Here is a 22,067-nt window from a genome sequence, read left to right as displayed (position 1 = left end):
TTATGAGAGGTAAAAGGGAGAATGTCGGTGGCTTGACGGATGAGGGTGTCTGGTCGATTTCTACAGGGCATTGTGTGCTGATGATGATGAGGAGGAGGATGGTGACGATGATGATTATAATTGACAAATGGCTCTCTACGTGGAGTTTTAGAAGACCAAGTTTAACTTCTTTCCTTACCACGTTATTTCTGCATACTGGACGTTAACATTCTCTCGTTTCTTGTTTAGGCCTATACACGGCACACCTATAATTTACCTACTAAACCCGAGGCCGCCATTTTCCCAGTATTCTCGCTACCTCCTGACGATTTTATTCAGCTTATGAAGGACTGTTCTAACTGGAGGGGTTGGAAAGAGCAGTGATAAACCCCTTCAGTACGAGATTTCTTAAGATTAATAACAAATCGTCTGGCAGCAGCAAGCATAAACTACAAAAGGACGTCACTCGTACTCGAGGAGTTAAAAAGATGTATATACCCAATGTATTTACCATAACATCAATGTGTCATACGCCAAGTAAATAACTAGAGAAGGGGTATTTCTAGAGCCTACCAAGCCCACGAAACTACAGGCCAAGGGGGTGGGGAGTTGTGTGGTCAGTGGTGAGGGACTACACCCACTTGGCAAGGGGTTAAGTGGGGCAGAGGTGGGCAGATAGGAGTGGGCGGGGTTAGTAGGGAGAAGTTGGCGGGTAGGAGAGCAATGATGGGTGGGACAGACGGGCAGACAGCGCCATACACGTAAAATCCGTGGGATTCAGGACGGGATGGACGAACAGAAGTGGGTGGGAAAAGGGTAAAGAGACAGAGAGGGTGGAATGGGCGGATGCGATGAACGTGCATGAGGGAAGTCGTGGTTGTGGGTGGAAGCTTCTACTCCCCCCCCCCTCGTACCACCTGGCAATCATTTGCCTTAAACATCTTGCATCAAAACACTTTAACACCTTTTCCCTTCCTTCCCGCTCCTCCTCTTCTTCCTCCTCTTATCTCTCTCCATTGTCTTCTATATCTTTAACCCCTTTGGTCCGATTATGTATTTTTTTTAAATTCTGCCCACTTCCAGACGATTTTGTTAAATTTACAATAGACCTCCAGTAATGAAAGAGTTAAGACTACATCCTTGACCAAAATAAAAATGAAGGTAAAAAGAAGGAGATTTAAAACATACAGTATACGTGGTCAGCCCGAAGGTTTTAAAAGTAGGCTATGCTCAGTCTGACAGCCTAAGTGTACATCATTTTTACTTGAAGCAGATAAGCTTTCCCTAAATTCAGATAAATATCTGCGAAGTCTGAAGCAAAGAGGTTACTAACTTCACCACTGTGCAATAAAATGTGATGAGTTTTCCAAAGACAGCCAAACATTTGCAAATTATGAGAGCAACGAGGCGGTGGTACAATATCTCGACTAGACTATGCTACCTTATGCATTAACCTTGATGAACTCTCTGTAATTACACCCAAACATTTATAAATTCTAAAGGTATACAGATTACAAACGCCATCATTATGCATTAAACTGTTAAGAACTTTGGAAAAATACAGGCAAACGAAAATTCTAGAAGCAAAGAGGCAATTTTTTCACTATAAATACACCTACACACTTACAAATTCTGAAAGTACAAAGGTCACAGACTGTACAGCCTATATCTTTTATGCATGGAACCAAGAGGAACATTCCACAAATACACCGAAACTTTTGCTATTCACCATCAGGCTGTGCATGAGCCGTTGATGAACTTCCAACAGCCAGAATACCAACAGTTAGCTACAATTTTTGAGGGTAAAAATTCCACACATTTCACCACTTGGCTTTATACCACCATTTAGCAAATATTTTCTGCCAATCAAAAGTTTGTAAGGACAATTAGCCTATGCTAAAATACCCTGCATCCAGAAAAGCTGCAGCAGGCTAGTGTCTAAAATACTGTACTCCGGCATCTATGTGGAACGCAGGAGGAAACTGAATCTACATAGGTCTATTTCCCTCACACAGAGGACATAAATAATGGGTAGCTAAAAGAAAATGTAGGCCTCAACGGACAGAAGCTTAATTACAATATATATTTTCCTCATTTTGTCACCACTAGCCTGCCTGTGCATCAACTTTGAAAACTAGGGCGTTTGACGTCAGGGGTTAGGGTAGGTTCAGTTCTATTAGATATATATTTCTTCCATGATTTAAGTTTTTATCCTCGTATGGAAGTCTCATCTATGCCAGGTAAAACCACCTGGCGTTGCGAGAATATGAGGCTCATTTTTCATAATTTTGCTGAATTTGTAACACCCCTTCCTTGGTGACTTATCTCCTGTGGTTGCCAATGCAAAGTACGTCGATATTTAAACTACACATCATGCAAGTAAATGTTACGGTGAAAGATCATAACAAATAGCTATGGAGAATGTGCCACGAAGTCTATGCCACCCAAAATACAATCTTGAGGCCTAACCTGAAGAGGGTCCTGGTGGAAGCCAAACTTTTTATTTTTATAAATGACTTTTCCTCAATAAATTACGGCACAGTTATAGCTATACACTTTTTTTTTTTAAATAAATCACGGCAAAGTTATGATACACTTAAGATATCATCACACTGTCTATCTATCTATCTATTGCCAGACGCCATAATCCTGTACGGGGTGGCCATTTGACTCTGAGTTATTTGTTTTACAGGGAGGGGCACTAACCCTCCACCAACCCACTTGACACGTAGGGAGCATGTATGGTTTGGTTATATGGTTACCACCCAGCGTTGTAAATGGTTTCTTGGATTACAGGAAACCATTTGGCTTGTCACTCAATGTAAAGCCACCTTGTGGAATATAAAAGTCTGAGACGGCTGCAGCAAGATAAAGAAGTCTGGATGGTGCATGTTGCTGCAGACACTGAGTTGCTGCACGCAGCAGCCACAGGTAATCAGACAATGTCGTACAGTTTAACCACAATAGCCGCTTTTCCTTCTTGACACGCTGGTAGCTCTGCCAAATGGGATGGACCTGAGCTGAATGTTGTTGAGTGAGGGCAAGGCGGCCCCTCTCCTGCTCCTCCAGTGCGTCCAGAAGAACACTAGGATGAAGATGCCGCATGAGGGTAAAATTACTGCATTACAATAGTGAACATCTCTCTGACGCAACCCTGACATGTTATATATACAGTGTGGACGGTGGCTGTTAGTGCCCATGTGATGACTTCTTTCTTTTCTTTTTTTTCTATTGCTGACATACTTTTTTCCAAGGCTGTTTGACTTCATTTTTCCGTTAAGCCTACTGTTTGACTCCTTCGTCTTTTCCATGGTTGCCTGAATTTCTCCTTTTTCCACTGACTTCCTGATTCTTCCCAACATGGGCGTCTCCAGAATGCTAAGAGGACGAATGGGGTGGGGGTGGTTGGGCGGGCGGTGCTAGGACGAGAGTGCTGAGTGCTGGGATGGCGCTGAAGAGATCGGCTATTTAAACTGACATTGTGACGGGCTTTTTTCGAAATCTGTTACTGCTTGAAGCGATTCGTCAAAAAGTATATACACCTTATACTCTTAACTGTAGGCTATGTCAGCTAAGGAGGAGCGAAATGGCGAGGTATCCGGACAACCAAAATAAACTATATATATGTCTGTACCGTTGCCTTCCCTCCTTCGGTAAATATTAAGCCCCAGCCAATAGCCAGCTACGAGTAAGGGTTTTTGGCATTGTGAAACCGAAATGGAGGGTCATATTTTAACTTCCATCATAAATACTTACGTTTTGGTACTTAGTAAATCTAACCTCCCGCCCACCCTATTTACTAAGCACCAATATAAGTAATTTGCGATGAAAGTGTCATAGAGAAGATCCCCCGCTCCTCTGTCTCTATTTTGACTTTCCCGTGGCAGTGTTTTCGCTCAGAACTTAGTAAATCCATCCGCCCACCCTCCCAGTTGGTTTTACTAAGTACTAAGCGAATCATTTTGGACGGAAAAGCCATAGAGAAGACCCGTCTAATTCGACCACACAATGTCAAAAAATAAAAATAAAAGTCGTACTTGATTATGGGCCGAAACTTAATATTACTTTTTGCCCTGCTTGTCATGCCATTCCTCTCCATCACGATCTCCATAGCCCTTCACTCATAATATCCCTCCATCCATAGCCAAAATTTCTTACGGTCCAGATTCAGCTCCCGTTCCCTGATATCCATCTTAAAAAACAAATATAAAATGATGACGACGAACATCAGCTTCTGCGTGATCCTGAGCTGCTGGCGCCTTTTTTTCCGCCTCGCCACCGCACTCCTTAGGCACAACAGCTGCTTATACCGCCCATTCAGATCAAATCGCCCTGCTTGCTCACAATATTCATTTATTGGCGTGTATCCAAGCCAGCGGGCGAGAGTGGGGCAGTAAAGGGCCAGCTGAGCCCGGTAACTTTTGGCTTCTAAGTTTTCCAACTCATTTTTCACTTCATTTAGCTCTCGAGTCAGATAAAGGTCACAAATAAAATAGGATATAAATACACAAATAGTCAAGAAAATGCACGCTATCCGGAACATTATGGAAATATTAGTCAGTAGTTATTTAAGTAACCGCACAGAAGAATCACTAACACCCAAATAAAGTAAACAAATTCACAGAAGAATCACGAACACTCAACTGATGTCAATAAACGCGCAAAAGAATCGCACACGTCCACTCACCTCGACTACTTCTGGAAAACTGATTTTCCAACCGAAGGCACCGGTCCTCTATGGGTATGTTATTTGCACCGTGTGTTTAGGATTTATAAAATCTCGTCTCCCTGCATTATTGATATCTTTATTTGCATTTATATAATATCGAACAGTTGAATATTTTTATTATGGAATTGTCGACCTGTATTTCAGTATTATGAGTGTTTTCAATTAAAAAAAAAATAATAATCCTTGTGTAGATCTTATTTGCACCACAGGTGTATATTGTACATTACTGGTATTTGAACTTATGTTTATATATTGAAGAATTTCCTAAATTATTATTATTATTTTTATTAAATTGTTGAATTATACTTCAGAAACATTGCTTTAAAAAAATTGTAAACGATATAATGATTTAACTTTATGTACATACTGCATAGAGATATGAAGTATGGTGTATTTAAATAAGCGATTATTTTCACGGTAAACCAGAGTGCATTTACAACGATCCATAGACAATCTTATTTAGCACGTGGGATGAGTGGTAGGTTGTGGTAGCTGTGATGGTTGAGATTTGAGCAGGTTTGTGTACTATGGTATTGATGATATGTGGTAGTAATAATAGCAATATTAATGGTGGTGGTAGTAGTAGTGGTGGCTAGGTGTGGTAGTTGTGATAGCTATGATGGTATAGAGACAGGGTTGGTCGTTGTGGTAGAGCTGTGGTAGAGATGATAGTGGTAATGAGTTGTGGTATTAATGGAGTAGTGAGTTGTGGTATTGATCGTAGTGGTAGTACGTTGTGGTAGTGATGACAGTGGTTGTAGCTGTGGTATTAATGGTAGTGGTAGCTGAAACTGTGGTAGTGATGGTAGTGGCAGTTGAAGCTATGGTAGTGGTAGTGAGTTGTGGTAGTAATGATAGTGGTAACTATAGCTGTGGTAGTAATGACAGTGGTAACTATAGCTGTGGTAGTGGTACTGAGCTGTGGTGGTGATGATAATGGTAGCTGTAGCTGTGGTAGGGGTGGTAATGGTTAGTGGTGGAGGTGTAGTAGTTGTGGTAGATGTAGTAGTTGTGGTGGTAGGTAAAGAAGGAAGATCAGTTGACGTGTGTGTGTGTGTGTGTGTGTTGGCTCTCTCCTTGCCCCATCGTCACACCTTTTTTTTTTTTTTTATATGCGAGGAAGAAGGAACCAAAGGCCATGAGCCCGCAGTAACAGTTCCCTCCAAGAGAAAAACAAAATACAATAGAGAGCCAAATTCGAGATCCGATCATTTTGAGATGCCTGGACACACTACGTTTGAAAGACTGGAGATCATAGGCAGCAGGAAATACAGACAGAGGGAGACAGTTCCAGAGCTGACCTGTTGCATAAATGAAAGACTGGGAGTAACGGTTAACTCTTGCATTAGAGAGTTGGACAGAAAAGGGATGAGAGTTTGCAGCCAGACGGGTGCTACGCGCCCGTCGTAGAGGTGGAGGAATGCAAGCAGACAGTTCAGAGGAGCAGTGACCATTAAAGTAGCGATAGAAAAGAGAAAAAGATGCAACAGTGCGGCGAAGAGACAGAGGTTGAAGTAAATAAGGCGCCTTGGTTGGGTATTAGTGTCCCTGTGGCATGGGAAGCTACGTAACACCTCCTTGCGATCTATCCTGTCGGTTAAACTTGAAGATGTTCTGTGTACAGAGATCTTATAAAACGCTACTCTTCCACCGATTTTTCTAGTCCTGGGCTATATTCATTTCTCGTCCCCATGGCCACATCCAAACCCACATCCGCACACTGAGCCCGTCCCTGCAACACTCCCGGGGGAGGTCTAGTGGAGCGCTATGTATGGACCACCCTGTAAGTCTAGTACTGATGCAGAATAAATCGTTACTGAAGAGGTGCTAAGAAATATCCAGATTCACTTAGACCGCGCCCCACGCGGTAATGAGAAACTGACGAGGAGTGTACTGGGGGGGGGGGTCTGCATGGTGTCGCTAAGTACAGGAAGAGAGAGAGAGAGTTGAGTGTAGCTGTGTAATCAGTAGCCTAGAGTGGGCTAGGAAAGTCATCTCTTACTCCGCCGCTCCTGTGCGGGTGTGCGCTTGTTTACCTTGTTGGTGAGTAAGCCGCAGGAAACTGGTTAGAAAAATAAGCTCATCACATCACACCATGCCAGCCAGTGTTTATCCTCTGGGGGTGGGGGAGTGAGAGTAAATGTGGTATGGTGTGGTGTGGTGTTGTGTGGCGAGCAAGAGTGTTGTGATGTGATGCCGAGTGTGGTGTTGTGGTGTATGTGTGTGGAGAGGTTTGGGGTTTGTGAACTGCTGGTAATTTTCATTCATCTCACATTCCTGTCAGGCAACCAACTCTACAAACACTCCCCAGGTAACTCCACATGCACTCCTCAAGTAACTCCACATGTATTCCTCAGGTAACTCCACATGCACTCAGGTAACTTATAAGAAAAGCTTGGGTAAAACATCTAGAAGAACACAATATGATAACAGAAAGACAGTTTGGCTTCAGAAAAGGAAAATCATGTGTTACTAATCTGTTGAGCTACTATGACAGAGTAACAAACACAATACAGGAAAGGGAAGGATGGGTGGACAGTATCTATTTAGATTTCAAGAAAGCTTTTGACACAGTACCACACCAAAGACTTTTATGGAAGCTGTACCATCAAGGAGGAATTCGAGGCAAACTGTTTTGTTGGATGCAAGACTTTCTCATAAAAAGAGAAATGAGGACAGTACTAAGAGGAAACTACTCATCATGGAAAGAAGTGACTAGTGGAGTACCACAGGGTTCGGTGCTGGCACCAATCATGTTTCTAGTGTACATAAATGATATAAACAGTAACACTGGAAATGAGAGCTATCTGAATATGTTTGCAGATGATGCAAAAATACAAAGGAGAATTACTAGCACAGACTCTTGTAGGGAGCTACAAGAAGAATTAAATAAACTTCATGAATGGAGTAGTACATGGCAAATGGAATTCAATGTGGACAAGTGTCATGTAATCAAGTTTGGTAAAAGTGGAAAAAGACCTGATTGGGAGTATAAGTTAGGAAATAAAACCCTATACATATCAGAAAGAGAGAAAGACCTAGGTGTGATTATCAATAACAGACTATCTCCGGCTGACCACATCAGCGAGAAGGTACGGAACATGTATACACTGCTTGCAAATATGAGAATAGCATTCACATACATAAATGAAGACATGCTAAGAAGGATAATAACATCATTCATTAGACCAACCCTGGAATATGCATCAATAGTCCGGAGTCCTCATCTCAAAAAGCATATAGACAAGATTGAAAAAGTTCAAAGGGCCGCTACAAGATGGATACCAAGCTTAAGGGACCTAAGCTACGAAGAAAGACTAAATAAACTGAATCAACCAACACTACAGGAGAGAAGGAAAAGAGGTGACATGATAATGCTATATAAGTGCATATCAGGAAAGGAGAAAATAGACATAAATGATTACTTTGGCTGAATCGGTAGAGAGGCGGCCTGCAGTCCTGATGGACCCAGGTTCGAATCCCGGCTGGGGCAGGGAACAGTTTAAGGATTTGAATTTCATTAAAAGCAGACTTTCCTGATCTACCAGATGACCCGCCGACATGTCATAAAAGTACCCCCGCTAATACCAATACACCAGTCCTATATGAGACAGCCCTAGCATGTATTCAATATGGACGGTGGGTGTTAGCGCCGAAGTGGTGACATGTGGAGGTGTAGGAGGACTACTGGGCCTTGGGATAGGCTACTGCCCCCGAGATATAGGCCCTGAAGCCTTTGCCCAGAGTCGGACACATAAAAAAAAAAAAAAAAAACTTAACATATGGAGAAGCATCAGCAAGAGGACACTGCAAAAAACTGCATAAGAAGAGAGGTGATAAAGACGTAAGGAAATTCAGTTTCCCAAACAGCAATTGATCAATGGAATGCACTACCGAATGAAATAGTGTGTGCCAAAACAATTCACAAATTTAAGGATATGTACGATAAATATGGTCTGAGACACGGGACAATACGAGCTTGACTCATTCGTGTAAAGATACAATTAGGTAAGAACAATTAGGTAAGAACATGCACTCCTCAGGTAACTCCACATGCATTCCTCAGGTAACTCCACATACACTCCGTAGGTAACTCCACATACACTTCTTAGGTAACTCCACATGCACTGCTCAGGTAACTCCACATACACTCCTTAGGTAACTCCACATGCACTCCTCAGGTAACTCCACATGTACTCCTCTGGTACCTCCATATATACTCCTTAGGAAACTCCACATACACTCCTCAGGTAACTCCACATACACTCCTCGGGTAACTCCACATGTACTTCTCAGGTAACTCCACATACACTCCTCATGTAACTCCACATGTACTCCTCAGGTAACTTCACATACAGTCCTCAGGTAACTCCACATACACTCCTCAGGTAACTTCACATACACTCCTCAGGTAACTCCACTTACACTCCTCAGGTAACTCCACATGTACTCCTCAGGTAACTTCACATACACTCCTCAGGTAACTCCACATGCTTTCCTCAGGCCACATACACTCCTTAGGTAACTCCACATACTGTATATGCATTCTTGAGATAGCTAACTCTTTATACTGTACCCGGTATATTTTTTTGTACCCTATACAGTACACTTCCCAGATATTTCTTGTTGTACTGAATGTTTGTATTTCATGTATTTCTCTGGACATTGTTTTGTAGTTCTCCCATTTTTATGTTTCCTTGTTCTCTGTACCTGATTCTATCTCACCTCATGTTTTAGATGGGAATGAGGGTTAGAATGCTGTTATAATTATTTATTTATTTATTTATTTTTTTACAATGAGCCATGGAGAAACTACGTGTACTTATCTTTTGCACACTCACGTAACTTTTGTTCCATAATTTCAGCAAGTTTACTGGATATCATAATGGTAACTCATTTTATTAACAGTAGCCTATAATGGTAGCCAGTTATCTCCACTAGGTATGAATTTGATAACAATCAGGTTCACCTTGGCTGAAGCTTTTCATATTCACATACCACTTGGAATAATCTGATGAATGTTAATGCTATACATACAACAGTAAGAGCTGATGAATTTTTTACAATTGTCTTTTTAGCAGACTGCATAACAGTTGATGTCATCCTGCTGTAAGTCTAACTGATTCCTAATCAGTATAAAATATTTTTCTTTTTTCGTAGGGAAGCTTTTTTTTTTGTATATATAAGTTGTAAAAACTATGAAAAATACTTTTTTTTATTTTTGTGCAGTATGTCTTTCAACTTAATAGCTGTCGCTGTACGCTAATTGCAATAAATGTAGCAGAGTAAAAGCACCAGCACAGTGTGTGTTGTAGTGTTAGGTAGAGACACTAGAGTAAACAGAGACTGAAAAACTTCCACCACTGTGATGCATGCCACCTACTTAGGCACTGTAAACAATGGATTCTTATCATTTATAAGCATGTGTTACAACTTTTCAAAGCACATAGGTATCCTAGCAATGCTTCAGATCAACCTGCCATACAAATCACAGAGGCTGAGAAGGATTACAGTGTCTAAAATGAATGGCAGAAGCATGACAGTGGCTGCTGTTGTCCATTCTCTGTAAACTGTAGAGTCTCTGTACTCCATTCACCCTTGCTTGGTGGAGTGGTCACACCTTCCTCTCTAATTGTTCATGTTATTCTACAGACTACATTGTCCCAAAACATTTTTATATACCATAGTTTGCAGCTCATTTTAGCATTCAAAATAAACTCACCACATGGGGAACAATAATACAAATATTCATTTAGAGGGCACTGAAAATAATTTGATGCAAAAATGGCATCACAAGTCTGTCCTTAGCACTCTCAGCTCCACTGTCCATCAATCAAATGTATAAGGACATGGCCACTCTGCCAAACTGAAGGTTGCACTCTAAGTGGCTTTGGAGATTCAGAACGTTTCCTCAGTGACTTTTTCTGCATATTACACCTTAGTATCCTTTTGTATGTTACTGATGCAAACTGTGTTGATTTTAAGGCAATTTAAATAATATACAAGAGAATGTTCAGGTGTAATATGCAAATAAATCACTAACAGAGAGCAACAACAAAGCCTCCTATGCCACTTAGAATGTGGCACTCAGGTGAACAGGGCACACTGTGAGGTGCATGCGCTGTGTTGCTCTAGCTAGTGTTCTCTTGTCTCAGATGGTAGCATGGCCTGGGTAGCTGGAGGCCGCCCTGCCGTGCATTCTACAGCAGCTGCCTCGACTCTACCCTACCTCCACTGCCCCCCGACCCCTCCCCCACGACATTTATACAGCAAAACCCTTAAGTCTGCCAAGAAGAGCAGCTTGTCATCCATGATGGCGACCACATCGCAAACTTCACCTTCCTCAACATCCTTTCCTCAGTCGTCCTGTTCTCCACCTCCACCTGACCTTCCACCTCCCCCACCAGAACTCATACCACCTTCATCATCTCCTCCTCCCCCACCCCCTCCTCCTTCCTATCTTTTCACTGAAGTCCCCACAGATGACCTACCCCCTCCACCCCCACCAGACATGTTTAAGGACACATTGGTCCCCAAATCGCCAGTTTATGTCAGCCCGTATGATCCTCCGTCACCAGAGATCAAGTCTGAATATGATCCTCAGCTTCCTCCTGGATTTCCTTTCAAATCTACTCAGTTTCCATTGTCACCACCTCCTCCCCCGGTGCCACCTCCACCTCGCCCCTCCCCTCCACCACCACCAACCCCCCCAGTACGACAGGCATCAAAGGAAGACTTGGCCATTATGTCACATTCTGTACCCAGCAATACCGTATCACAAAATGCAGCTGACACCAATTTGTCTGAAGACAGCAGGGATGGTTCTTCTGGAGCCAAGTCTTCCTGTAGCCTGGTATCCTCATCCACACTTACCGCTACTTACCTGCAGACCCCAGACTCTGCTATGTCACCTCTCCCGCCACATGCCCTCCGAGTGTCACCTCTCCCAACAGATGCCACCTCCCTTTCCTCAAGACTAAGCGATGATCTCTCTGCAACACCATTCTCTAGTGACCTTAACTCCACGCCAAACTTCTATGACAACAGTAACGATTCCACAATAGATATGGACACCCCAGAGCCAACTCCTCAAGTCTCAGAGGATGTCACCACTCCTCCAAACACTCCTGACACTGGTTTGGTATTGCCTAATCATCCAGAAGATCATTCTAATTTGACCCCAGCATCTCAAGAATCTTCAGTAAGTGTGCTGCATGATTTGTCTAAGAGTACACATGGCTGTGAGAAAAGCGTCTGTGAGGGAGATAGTAGCTTGGCCAGTCTGGACACTCAAGCAGGAGGTACCACAGCCAGCACAACCACTGGTCCAGCAATCATGGCCTCACCACTCTCCACAGATCTCCTCTCTCTTTTATCACTTCCTTCGGATACCATATCAGCAAGTATGGACTCCATCGCTACTGACACATTATCCTCAAATATTGATAGCGATTCTGTTGGTGGGAATGTAGATGCAGCCACTGTCGATTCATTTGTAACAGCTCAAACTCAAGACACACGTCAGGCCCTCCAGTCATCACCGGCACTTTCAGACACAGCGTATGCCACTGCTGAGAGTGGTCTGGGTTCGGCTCCAGCTTCTCCAACATTCAGTGGCTCTTGCACCATCACTCCTGTACCCACAGACTACCTCACCCCCATGTCCACCAATCCTACCACCACACCCATCCCTTCTCCAATCCCTGCTGAAGCTTTAAGCCCCGTTCCTCACCCACACGTACCACACTCTTCACCTCACAGGGGCAAACATACTACTGTAGCTCAGCCAGCACTCAGAGAGATAGCAGCAAAGGAGCCCTCACAGTGTCTTAATGGAGTCAGCAATGTGGACAGGTTAGTGGTGCCACATACAACAGCACCCAGCCAGATCAAGTCTCTGTCTTCTGTCCCTGCTACATCTGTCTCTTCTTCTTGTTCTTCTTCACCAAACTCACAAGATGCTGAGAGAACTTCATCTCCTACTGAAAAAACTACAAATAATAATTCTAAAACAACACCCATCGATGATGAAAAACTCAAGATGAGCAAAAATGACTGCAAAGATAGCAAGATAGAAAACTCTGAAACTGTGACAGGTCAGGATGAAGTTGTAGAAATAAAAACAACTCTTACTGAAAATAGCACAGCAGAGGGACATACTGAAGCAAAAATTTCATTGACTGAGGAGGCATGTGACACTTCAACAAAAAATAATGAAATAATTCCTGGGGAGAAACACAGTGGAATCCCACAAGAGAAGCACATAACATCTGAAGAAAGTAATGTGGCAGAAAAGCAGAGTGACAGTGATAGTAATGGACATGCTGTTGAATTTGAACTGAACTCCCCAAAAGATTGTAGTGCTGAAAAATGCAAAGTACAACGTACAGATAAAATTGTGCATGATTCAGAGAAAACTTCAAATATTAGGGAAAATTTGACAGAAAGTCAGGGAAAAATGGAACCTGTAGTAATTAATGATGAGGCAGGAAAAGATATGGATGTATCAGAGTTTGAAAGTCCAGAAGAATGCTTAATTGCCAAAAATAACACTGAGGAAATTATACTGGCTAATGGAGATACAAGGGAAATAGCTGAAGATGCTATTCATGATGAACATGAACAGAACAGTAATACAGAATGTGACTCAGTCTCTCAAACTGGGCATGGTACACCAGATATAACAAACTCAAGATCCACCGTTGATGGACAAATCACTATGTCGCACCAAGAGGTTGTAAGCAGAGGCTGTCAAGTAGTTGAAGATGTTAATGGAAATATTAGCTTTGTTGAGCATGAAGAACTAGCAACTGTAGGCAGAGATGAGAGGATATATGTAGAAAATATTAATGTGAAAACAAACAGAGACTCTGGCAAGTGTGAGAGGAAATATGCAGAAAATGTGATAGTGAAAACAAATGGAGACAGTTGTGGTGGTGTTAAAGCAGAACTTGGAATTGTAAGAAATTCTGAAACAGATGAAAAGAAAGATGTAGAAAGTGTCAGTGTGAAAAGAGTAGACAAGAAAGAGATGAACAGGGAGCACAGAGATGGTACATCAAGTAAACAAGATAATGACAGCCAAAATATCTGCTGCGCTGAGTGTGTCAGTAAGAAAAGAGCAGATGAAGTTAATATCACTGAATGTGGAGACAATACACCAACCAAACAGGAAAATGACAGTCAAAACATATGTTACATGGAGGGTAGAGATAACCTGGTAACAATTCAGAAAACATATAATGCCCTCCCCACCTCTAATTATTCCACAGGCCCTACCCCTCCCAGCACACCCTCTCGTTCATCCCCGGCAGCATGGAAGAAATCACCCATACCCTCATCGTCCCCTCTTGGTGGCACTTCCAGTCGTCCCAGCTCCCTACCTCGATCTGTTCCCTCCTCCCCCTTGCCATCTGTTGCTGCTAGCCTTGGGGGGTCCATGTCCCCTTCTAGTAAGACATCACCACCTGTAAGTCGCCTCATCCGCACCCCACCCAAGAGGCGATCTGATGTTCCATTGCATCCAGCTTCACCTGAGGAGGCCTTGCAGCTACTGGATGCTGTGGTATGCAATCTGGAAAGTCTCTCAGCCAACCTTCCTCCCTCACCCACCCTTAAACATGAAGCCACACTCAATCCCACACTTTCTCCAACCCTTACCAACGGAGTAGGAGACAATGATACCGTGCTGCCCCATGAAAAAACAGAGCCAGCCACACCTGTTCCTGCTGCTGATACTTATACAGATCAGGCTGCTACATATAATGGAAAGGAAATATCTGGAAAGGAATTAAACTCTGATAAAGATGTAGTAGAAAAATCTTCCCCCAGTAGCACAGATACAAAGGACTGCAAGATGACAAGACCCAACACTGAGAGTGAGAGGCAATGGAGCCCTACACTGGCATCCCCCCATCATCATCACCACAACGTATCGGGGTCAGTGTGTCCCTCAGGTGCCTCCCTACCCCACACACTTGGCTCACTCATCCATGTACCTAACAGCATGTTTCCTGGCTCACTCGTAACACACTCCTCACCTTCCATTCCCCATTATCTGTGCTGCCAGTGTTGCTGTTAACAAAGCTGTGTGTGTTGTTATAACCATTCACAAAACTGCTCCATAGTACTTTAGTACAGTATTGAGCAGTAAAGTATTTAAGCCAGCCTTACTGTCTTCCTCCATTCCACAGGTGTTTTTAAAGCAGAAAAATATAGGAAAGCCAAGCACAAAATACTTTTGCAACTGGAATGCACACTAAGGATTTAATGTCTTGCAACTGTTCCAACTGCAGTCCTTGCATGAAAAGACGTTCAGTACAGACATCATTCATTTAATAATGAAGCACTTTTAATTTGTGAGCATGACATATATGGTGTGAAACAAGGATTAGCTCCAGCATCAGTGTTTTCTTCTCCACCCTGCAGCTTTGTGGAAGACTTCCCTCCAATCTCCCGAGGAAGGACTCCTCCAGCTCCTCCTCCCCGTTCATGCCTCAGCACCCCCAGGTCGGCACCTCCAATGCCACCTCCACGACACTACATGCTCGTCCCCATCGACCAGCCTCTTGATGCCTTGAGACGACCCAGCCCTCCACCTGCTCCACCCAGATCCACATCTGTCCGTAGATCCCCTCCTCCTCCACCTCCCCCTCGAGCACCCACTATTTATATACCGCAGGACAGTGAGAAGGGTGAGCGTACACCGCTCCTGCCCCCACTTCCCTTAGCTTGCATTGGTACATCAGCCACACCCCCACTCAAACTCACACCAGTACCTGAGGAGTCACCCACACCCACACAGGCATCCTCTCCGGTCAGATCACATCCCACCCCATCCCCAACCCCCACCAGACAACCAAGTCCACCCCCAAACAAACGACCTAGATCCCTTCCTGATGCCTCCTCAATGGATGCCCATTCACAACCAAGTATACACAAATCAGTAACACCAGCCACTTCTGTCAATGAGTCCGATACAGTACCACCATCTTCTCCATCTTCAGCTGCCACACATGACACAACTTCTTGCAGCACCAGTAATGATGAACCACCTGCTCTCCCACCACCTCCAGAAGATGAGGCTGAGGAGCTAAATCCACTGCCCCCTCTTCCCCCTCCTCTTCCATCTGTAGCATCTATGGATGATATCACTCCACCACCTCTTCCTCCTCTTCCTAATGCCCTCCTTTCACCTCCTTTTCCGAATATGCAACTTTCACCTCCCTCTCCTCCTCTCCCTCCACCGAGACAGAGAGGCAGAACCCCCTCCTTACCTCGACCTTCCCCCACACCTGGAACTAACCAAAATGTCTCTTACAGTAACCACTCCCCTGTACCTCCTTCAGGGCCAGATTCTGCCTCTCCTGACCCATCTGCACTGGCTGCACCATCAACAACAGAAGTTCCAGCTGTTCCTTCACCACCCAAGCTAGCTGCTGTGTCTCCTCAATCCCCACCAGACGCCCCACCTATTCCACCACCTCCAGTATCAGACAGTCCAGCCAACCCTTTCCTTCCCACGATGTCAGGATTCACCGACAGATCTAAGGCCCCTTTCCCAGAAGCTACACCCCCTCCACCACCACCGCCACCCCTGCCAGCATTAACCAGCCACTTAAATAACACCAGTCAACAAAAAACGACCCATGAAGTGACTACCTCTCCACTCCCAATCCCCCCAGCTGCCTCTCTTCCATTAGCATTACCTCCACGAGTCCCTCCTCTCAAGACAGACTCAGCAGCAGCAGCAGCAACCTCACCCAAGTCTCCCCTCATGACCATCACTCCCTATGGAAAAATGATCATTGTTCGTTCAGACCTGCCTCTGCAGCCACCTGAGGAGGAAGTAAGAGGAATCTTTGCAAATGCCAAAGACTGGGGCATGCTGGAGGAGGGGAAGGACACTCTCTCTGTTTACACACAGCTCAGACCCATGATTCAACAGGGACCACAGTAAGTCCTAATTTCAAGTACATGTAGCTTGTTAGTATGATAAGAGTATGAATTGTGTGCTTATCATTGGTATTTTACTGGTTGGTTGGCAGCCCAAGTCTGACCAGATGATAACATAATGGAATAGGTTAAAAAAATATGACATATAACAGTGTACTGCAGGTGTACAAATGCAATATGCATTAATGTTTTTCCTTAAGAAATTAAGTACTGTAATAAGTTGTTCACTATAGTAGTAGGTGATGGAGGGGGACTCCTATGTGGTGGCACCAATATAACTGAACAGGAACAGTGCCTGGCTATACAAATATCCCTCAGCTCCCTCCCTACTTTCCCAGAATAGGATGGTGGACTGAAGGAGAAGGGCAAGTTCAGATCCACCCCACTGAGTTCATTCAGATGAGCCAGGCCCACAATAGCAACAACAACAACAATAATGTACACCAGTACTGCAGATAGCAGGGCTGTGGAGTCAGTAACCGAAAACACTCGACTCTAACTCCTTGATTTCTTGTGTGTCCAACTCTAACTCCAGCTCTGACCCCTTAGAATTTCTCTATAATAAATTTGCCATGATGACTTACACAAGATGTCATTCCATCACAACCACGTGAACCATCAGACTACAGTATGGTACTTTTAAAACCCATGTCCTTTAAGGTTTGACTAATGGTTGTAGCTACATTATGACAAAATGAAAGTTTCTTAATCTGCTGATCGTAGTGTCTGTTTACATTCTGTTCTTGTCATTCTGTCGACAGATGGCAACACCTGTGTTTATGTTCAACATAAACAAATAACAGGAGGACAACATACAACTTCTAAATAAAATGTAGAAAATAAGAGAAAAGAACAAAAAATTGCTGCAGCAGCAGCAACAAGAAAACAAAACAAAACAAAGGAGCTGTCATTCAAAAGGCAGTAGCTCCACAGATCATGCTTACAAATATCTTTACTGATGGTCAGAGTCGGAGTTGGGACTTTTTTACCAACTCCGACCCCGACATCACCATAATTGTTTCCACCTCCGACTCCATGACTATGACCCCAACTCCACAGCCTTGGTAGATAGTATAAGAAGAACTGCATTCCAGGTGTGGACTGGTTGCACTGAGCATGGCATCACAGGTATTCCCTGACACAGTGAGCGTTAGTGACCTTCTGGAGGCAGCTCGGAAGCAGGGCATCACTGCACACGGAGAAATGTTCAGCTGTGATGCCATGGCACGACTGGCAGACAGCGCTATCACAGGTGTTGAAGCCACCGTCAGACGTGATGTCCTCTCCTGCCCTCAAACCTTTGCTCAAATCCTCATGCAAGGCGACCTTATCCTCGTTCCGTATCCTTTTATGAAAATTTAGGCATAACAGATACCTGGTGGCCTGGCAGTGGTTTCCCAGCCGGATTTAACATTTATGGGTTTAACTTCAAGAGATGATTGGGTTTATTGCTTATGTAAAGCTGCTCAGGGAAGAGTAACTAGTCATTATCACCTTAAATGTCCACATTACTGTAGGCTGAGTAGCCAAGCCCTGGATCCCTACCCTTCTGATGGAGCAATTATGGAATTCTGGATAAAGATGCTTTTTACTGATAAAAATTAATTTTTGTTCATGGAATCAGTAGTGTAATTAATACCATAATAATTTTTTAGTAAGATCATGAGGTTATTCTATTGCCTGCTAAATTTTAAGTTAATGTAGTTCCATCAAAACAGTATTGCTGGGTGAGTAGGTGTAAAGATACATTCAAATGCCAAGTTTACTTTCTCCTTTCTGCATGCCAAATGTATATGATGATTTGTTGTGATCAACTTAGTTATGTGAGTCTTTTAGTAATTTTAAGATATAACAATAAAGTGAGAGGCTGTGATTCATATGAAGAAATGATTAGTGGCTATCTTGAAACTTAAAGTTTGAAAAATCTCCTAAATGGAACAGGATATGTGATGAACTGTTGAAGCATGGGGGAGGTATGGTAACTGAATGGTTACTCATTACTGACTATTTTAGTATTAAATGAGAACACTACAGACGTGTTGTAAATGCTTGGAGAGAGTATGATTTGCTAATTAACATACAAGGTGAAGGGTGACAGAAGTGTGTAAGCTAAAGTGAATGACAAATTAGTGGCCACTAAAGTGACAGCTGGTTAGCAATTAACAGTGTAAGTTTAGGAAGGAGAGAGGACTTATGGATCAAATTTTTTCCATGAGAAAAATGGTGGTAGTCATTGTTAATCTCATAAGCATCTGAGTTATTTCATTTACAGTACAGTATAAAAGCTGCATGAGTGACAAGCCAAATGGTCTCCTGTACACCAGGAAACCATTTACTACCATAGGCCTATGCTGGGTGGTAACCATATAACCAAATCATGGCACCTAGTGGTTTAGTCGGTAATTAAGGTGCTCCAATCGGATTGGGCCAGTACAGGTTTATATCCAAGGGGTGGTTGGGGTTTATTGCTTACGTAATGCCACTCAGGAATGAGTGAGGCTGGTCACTCTCATCTTAAATGTCAGAACCAACTTGCCTAGCCCCAGGTTCCTGTGCTCCTCATGAGGTGACATAGGACTGGATGATGGATGAATGGATATAAGAACTGCAAGATTTTGTTCTCAATTCTCCTTTTGTTATTTACTCTTTAACAATTTCAGACCACTGAAACACAAGAATAAATATGAATACAGCATATTTTGTGGTTTAATACTGTCTTGATTTGTAATTTTACAAAGACAAAGCTGTAACTTCCTTGACTAGTTCATCAGATATGATTCTGAACGTAATTACATGCCTGGTCAGCTTGGCGGACACAAGGCTCACTGGGGTGTGGTGTGTGGCTGTCTCATCCAGTGTCCATCCCTCACCCTCCAGCCACCCAGGCCTGCTAAGATTGACTTCTATGTTGAGTACCTGTGGCACCTCAGGCCAAGGAGCAGGTCTGGAGCCCCTCTTGGCAGCAGAAGCAGAGACACCAGCAGGAGCAGAGATGGCAGTGTTGCATGTGAATCTCCTCAGGTGTCACTCCCTGGCCATAAAACACCAGACCTTGCAACTGGAACAACTGATGATACAAAGAGTTCTGAGGTGCCTTGGAGAGAAGGGTCAAGGTGTAGAAGCACAGATCCTGATATCTGGAGTATCAGCAGTAGCAGGGTGACCACACCAATGCTGCCAGACTTTGGCCAGGAATTGACAGTAGTGGCACTGTGGCGTCAGGGAAAGAGCCGCAAGCTGGTAATATCTCCCCTGGACAAATTACGTGACAGCAATGACCAGCTTACTAGCTACCCACCAGCCTCCACACCACAGGAGCATGAGTTCATTATTGGCTCAGTTCAGGATGGCTTAGCTGGGCAAGTGGTAGTGCTGCACAAGACAAAAAGTAAAAGTGTTCTTTCTGACCTTGTGGGAATACTTCAAGATGAACAATCATAATGATGAGCAAACACGATTAATTCTTTACACTCATGTTTTCATAATCAACACAAAATTACTGGAAAATCCTGCTATCTATTTGTTCTTTTATTATATAATTTCATGCATGCCACACACTGCTACATGCTTAAAGTTGAAGTTCAGTGCTACTTTATACTGTGTATCAAACTGGAAGTGAAAATTTTACACTGTTTTTTATTGTGCATGAAACACGGTACTGTACACCAGCGCATGCTTCTTGTGACTGGAGATTCCTTGCTTATCCATAATGTGTCCTTCACTGATGAATATGGTGATTTTTTTTTTTTTTTTTTTATGTGACCTTTACCCACTTTTTTTTTTTTTTTTTTTTTTTTTTTTTTTTTTTTTTTTTAAATGCAGCTCAGTCATACAATATACATATAAGTGTGGAGTCTTAACAGAACCTGGATCCACTCTGCTACACCTCACTAACAAATCCTGACACTTTGCTAACTAATAATAGGTGTCTGAAATAACAGTACTGTACTATACAGTACTTTGTATTCTTGAATGGGATCTGTACTGTTGTTTGTGCCTATAATAAAGTGCCTTAGACTCTAAGTTAGTTATATGCTTAATTACTTTCCTTTGATCATCATTATATGATTTAGATAGTTCAACTTGGCAAGGACAGATGCAGAGAGGTGTGGGGTGTTGGGTGCACAAAAAATAATTTTAGCTAATATCATTAAAAGACTACTTTACAGTGAAAGTTAATATTTATGGTAATACTGTACTTAAAAATATCATACAGCAATTGTACTTTTAAGTTTGTCCACAAGATCAAGTGAAAAGAAAAATGATCATTAATGATTACCATATTCAAAAAACAATCCACAAAGAATTTTCTTCTTGACCTCATCTTGAGCAAGAGGCTGTGGCCCAGACTCATGTGACTGTTTGGATCTGTGCTGGACTGTTCTTTAGGGCTCATTAAATGCAGAAAATCATGATAAAGTGTTCAATTAGTCTTTTTCTGTCCTTCATGCTTAGGTGTCCTTTAAAATGAACGATTTCATACCTAGAATGTCAAAATTTTCCTATCTTCGTAGACCCTCTACAAGGGATCAGGTTCATGGTGGAAAACAATCATGATTTAAATTGGTCCACTGGGAAGAATAGGTCAATGAGGAATATGTGCCCATGAGGGAAAACAGACCACATGTCTGTGGAGTCACATGGAGAGACAGGCTGACGAATGAGGATATAAAGGAGCGTTGTGGTGTTGATGTGGATGTGATAGGAAGCGTTATGAGGAACACACTGAGGTGGTTTGGCCATGTGGAGAGGATGGAGGGTGAAAGACTGATGAAGAGAGTGTATGTGAGTGAGGTGGAGGGGGAAAGAGGGAGGGGGAGGCCGAGGATGAGATGGAGAGGTATATGAGAGAGGGGGGTGTGAGTTGGGAGCAGGGGAGTGAAATGGCGGGGGACAGGGCGACTTGGAGGCGATTTGTTTGTGGCCACCCCAAACGGGATTGAGGCGTCTGGCAATAGATAGATAGATAGATAGATGTCATACTGAAAAACGAAGTGTAACTGGAGATGGGAATTTGCATCTTTTCTATCTATTTACTGCCAGATGCCATTATCCTTATAAGGGGTGGCTGTTTGTCTCTGAGTTAGTTATTTTACAGGGAGGGGCACTAACCCTTCGCCAAGCCACTTGCTGACACATAGGGAACACATATGGGTTGGTTATATGGTTACCACCCAGTGCTGTAAATGGTTTCTGGTTTACTGGAGACAATTTAGGCTTGTCACTCAATGTAAAGCCACCTCAAAAGGAAAGAAGAGTACTAAAAAGTAATAGGAAAGATGGGAGAAATAGGAAGAGAGGAGGGTAGACACAGAAAATGAATGATAAAGGTGGAGAAAGAAGTAGACAGCCCCATATCAAGTGAGTGGATGATGGAAATAGGAAGAGGGGAGGGCAGACACAG

The 22,067-nt window shown here is 43.1% G+C and overlaps 1 protein-coding gene and 1 long non-coding RNA gene across 2 annotated transcripts in view; both read left to right on the top strand.

Moving 5' to 3' along the window:
* Positions 1 to 10,979, top strand: part of LOC145412837 (uncharacterized) — a 23,759-nt gene extending 12,780 nt beyond the window's left edge. Inside the window, exon 3 of the long non-coding RNA XR_013899646.1 lies at positions 10,864 to 10,979. This is a non-coding gene — a long non-coding RNA (uncharacterized LOC145412837). The remainder of the gene's footprint in view (positions 1 to 10,863) is intronic.
* A 42-nt stretch (positions 10,980 to 11,021) lies between these two features.
* LOC145412975 (uncharacterized) lies at positions 11,022 to 21,033 on the top strand. The gene is made up of 4 exons (XM_080282797.1): positions 11,022 to 14,647; positions 15,137 to 16,663; positions 17,758 to 18,003; positions 19,435 to 21,033. Exons 1-4 carry the CDS (start codon positions 11,022 to 11,024, stop codon positions 20,102 to 20,104), a joined length of 6,069 nt encoding a protein of 2,022 aa, XP_080138923.1. The 3' UTR covers positions 20,105 to 21,033.
* Positions 21,034 to 22,067: the final 1,034 nt, after the last annotated feature.

This window comes from Coenobita brevimanus, chromosome 94, assembly GCF_032717465.1.
Source record: "Coenobita brevimanus isolate Jiangsu-jjx chromosome 94, ASM3271746v2, whole genome shotgun sequence".
In the NCBI taxonomy this organism is placed as follows: Eukaryota; Metazoa; Arthropoda; class Malacostraca; order Decapoda; family Coenobitidae; genus Coenobita; species Coenobita brevimanus.
This window is presented reverse-complemented; position numbering and strand designations above follow the sequence as displayed.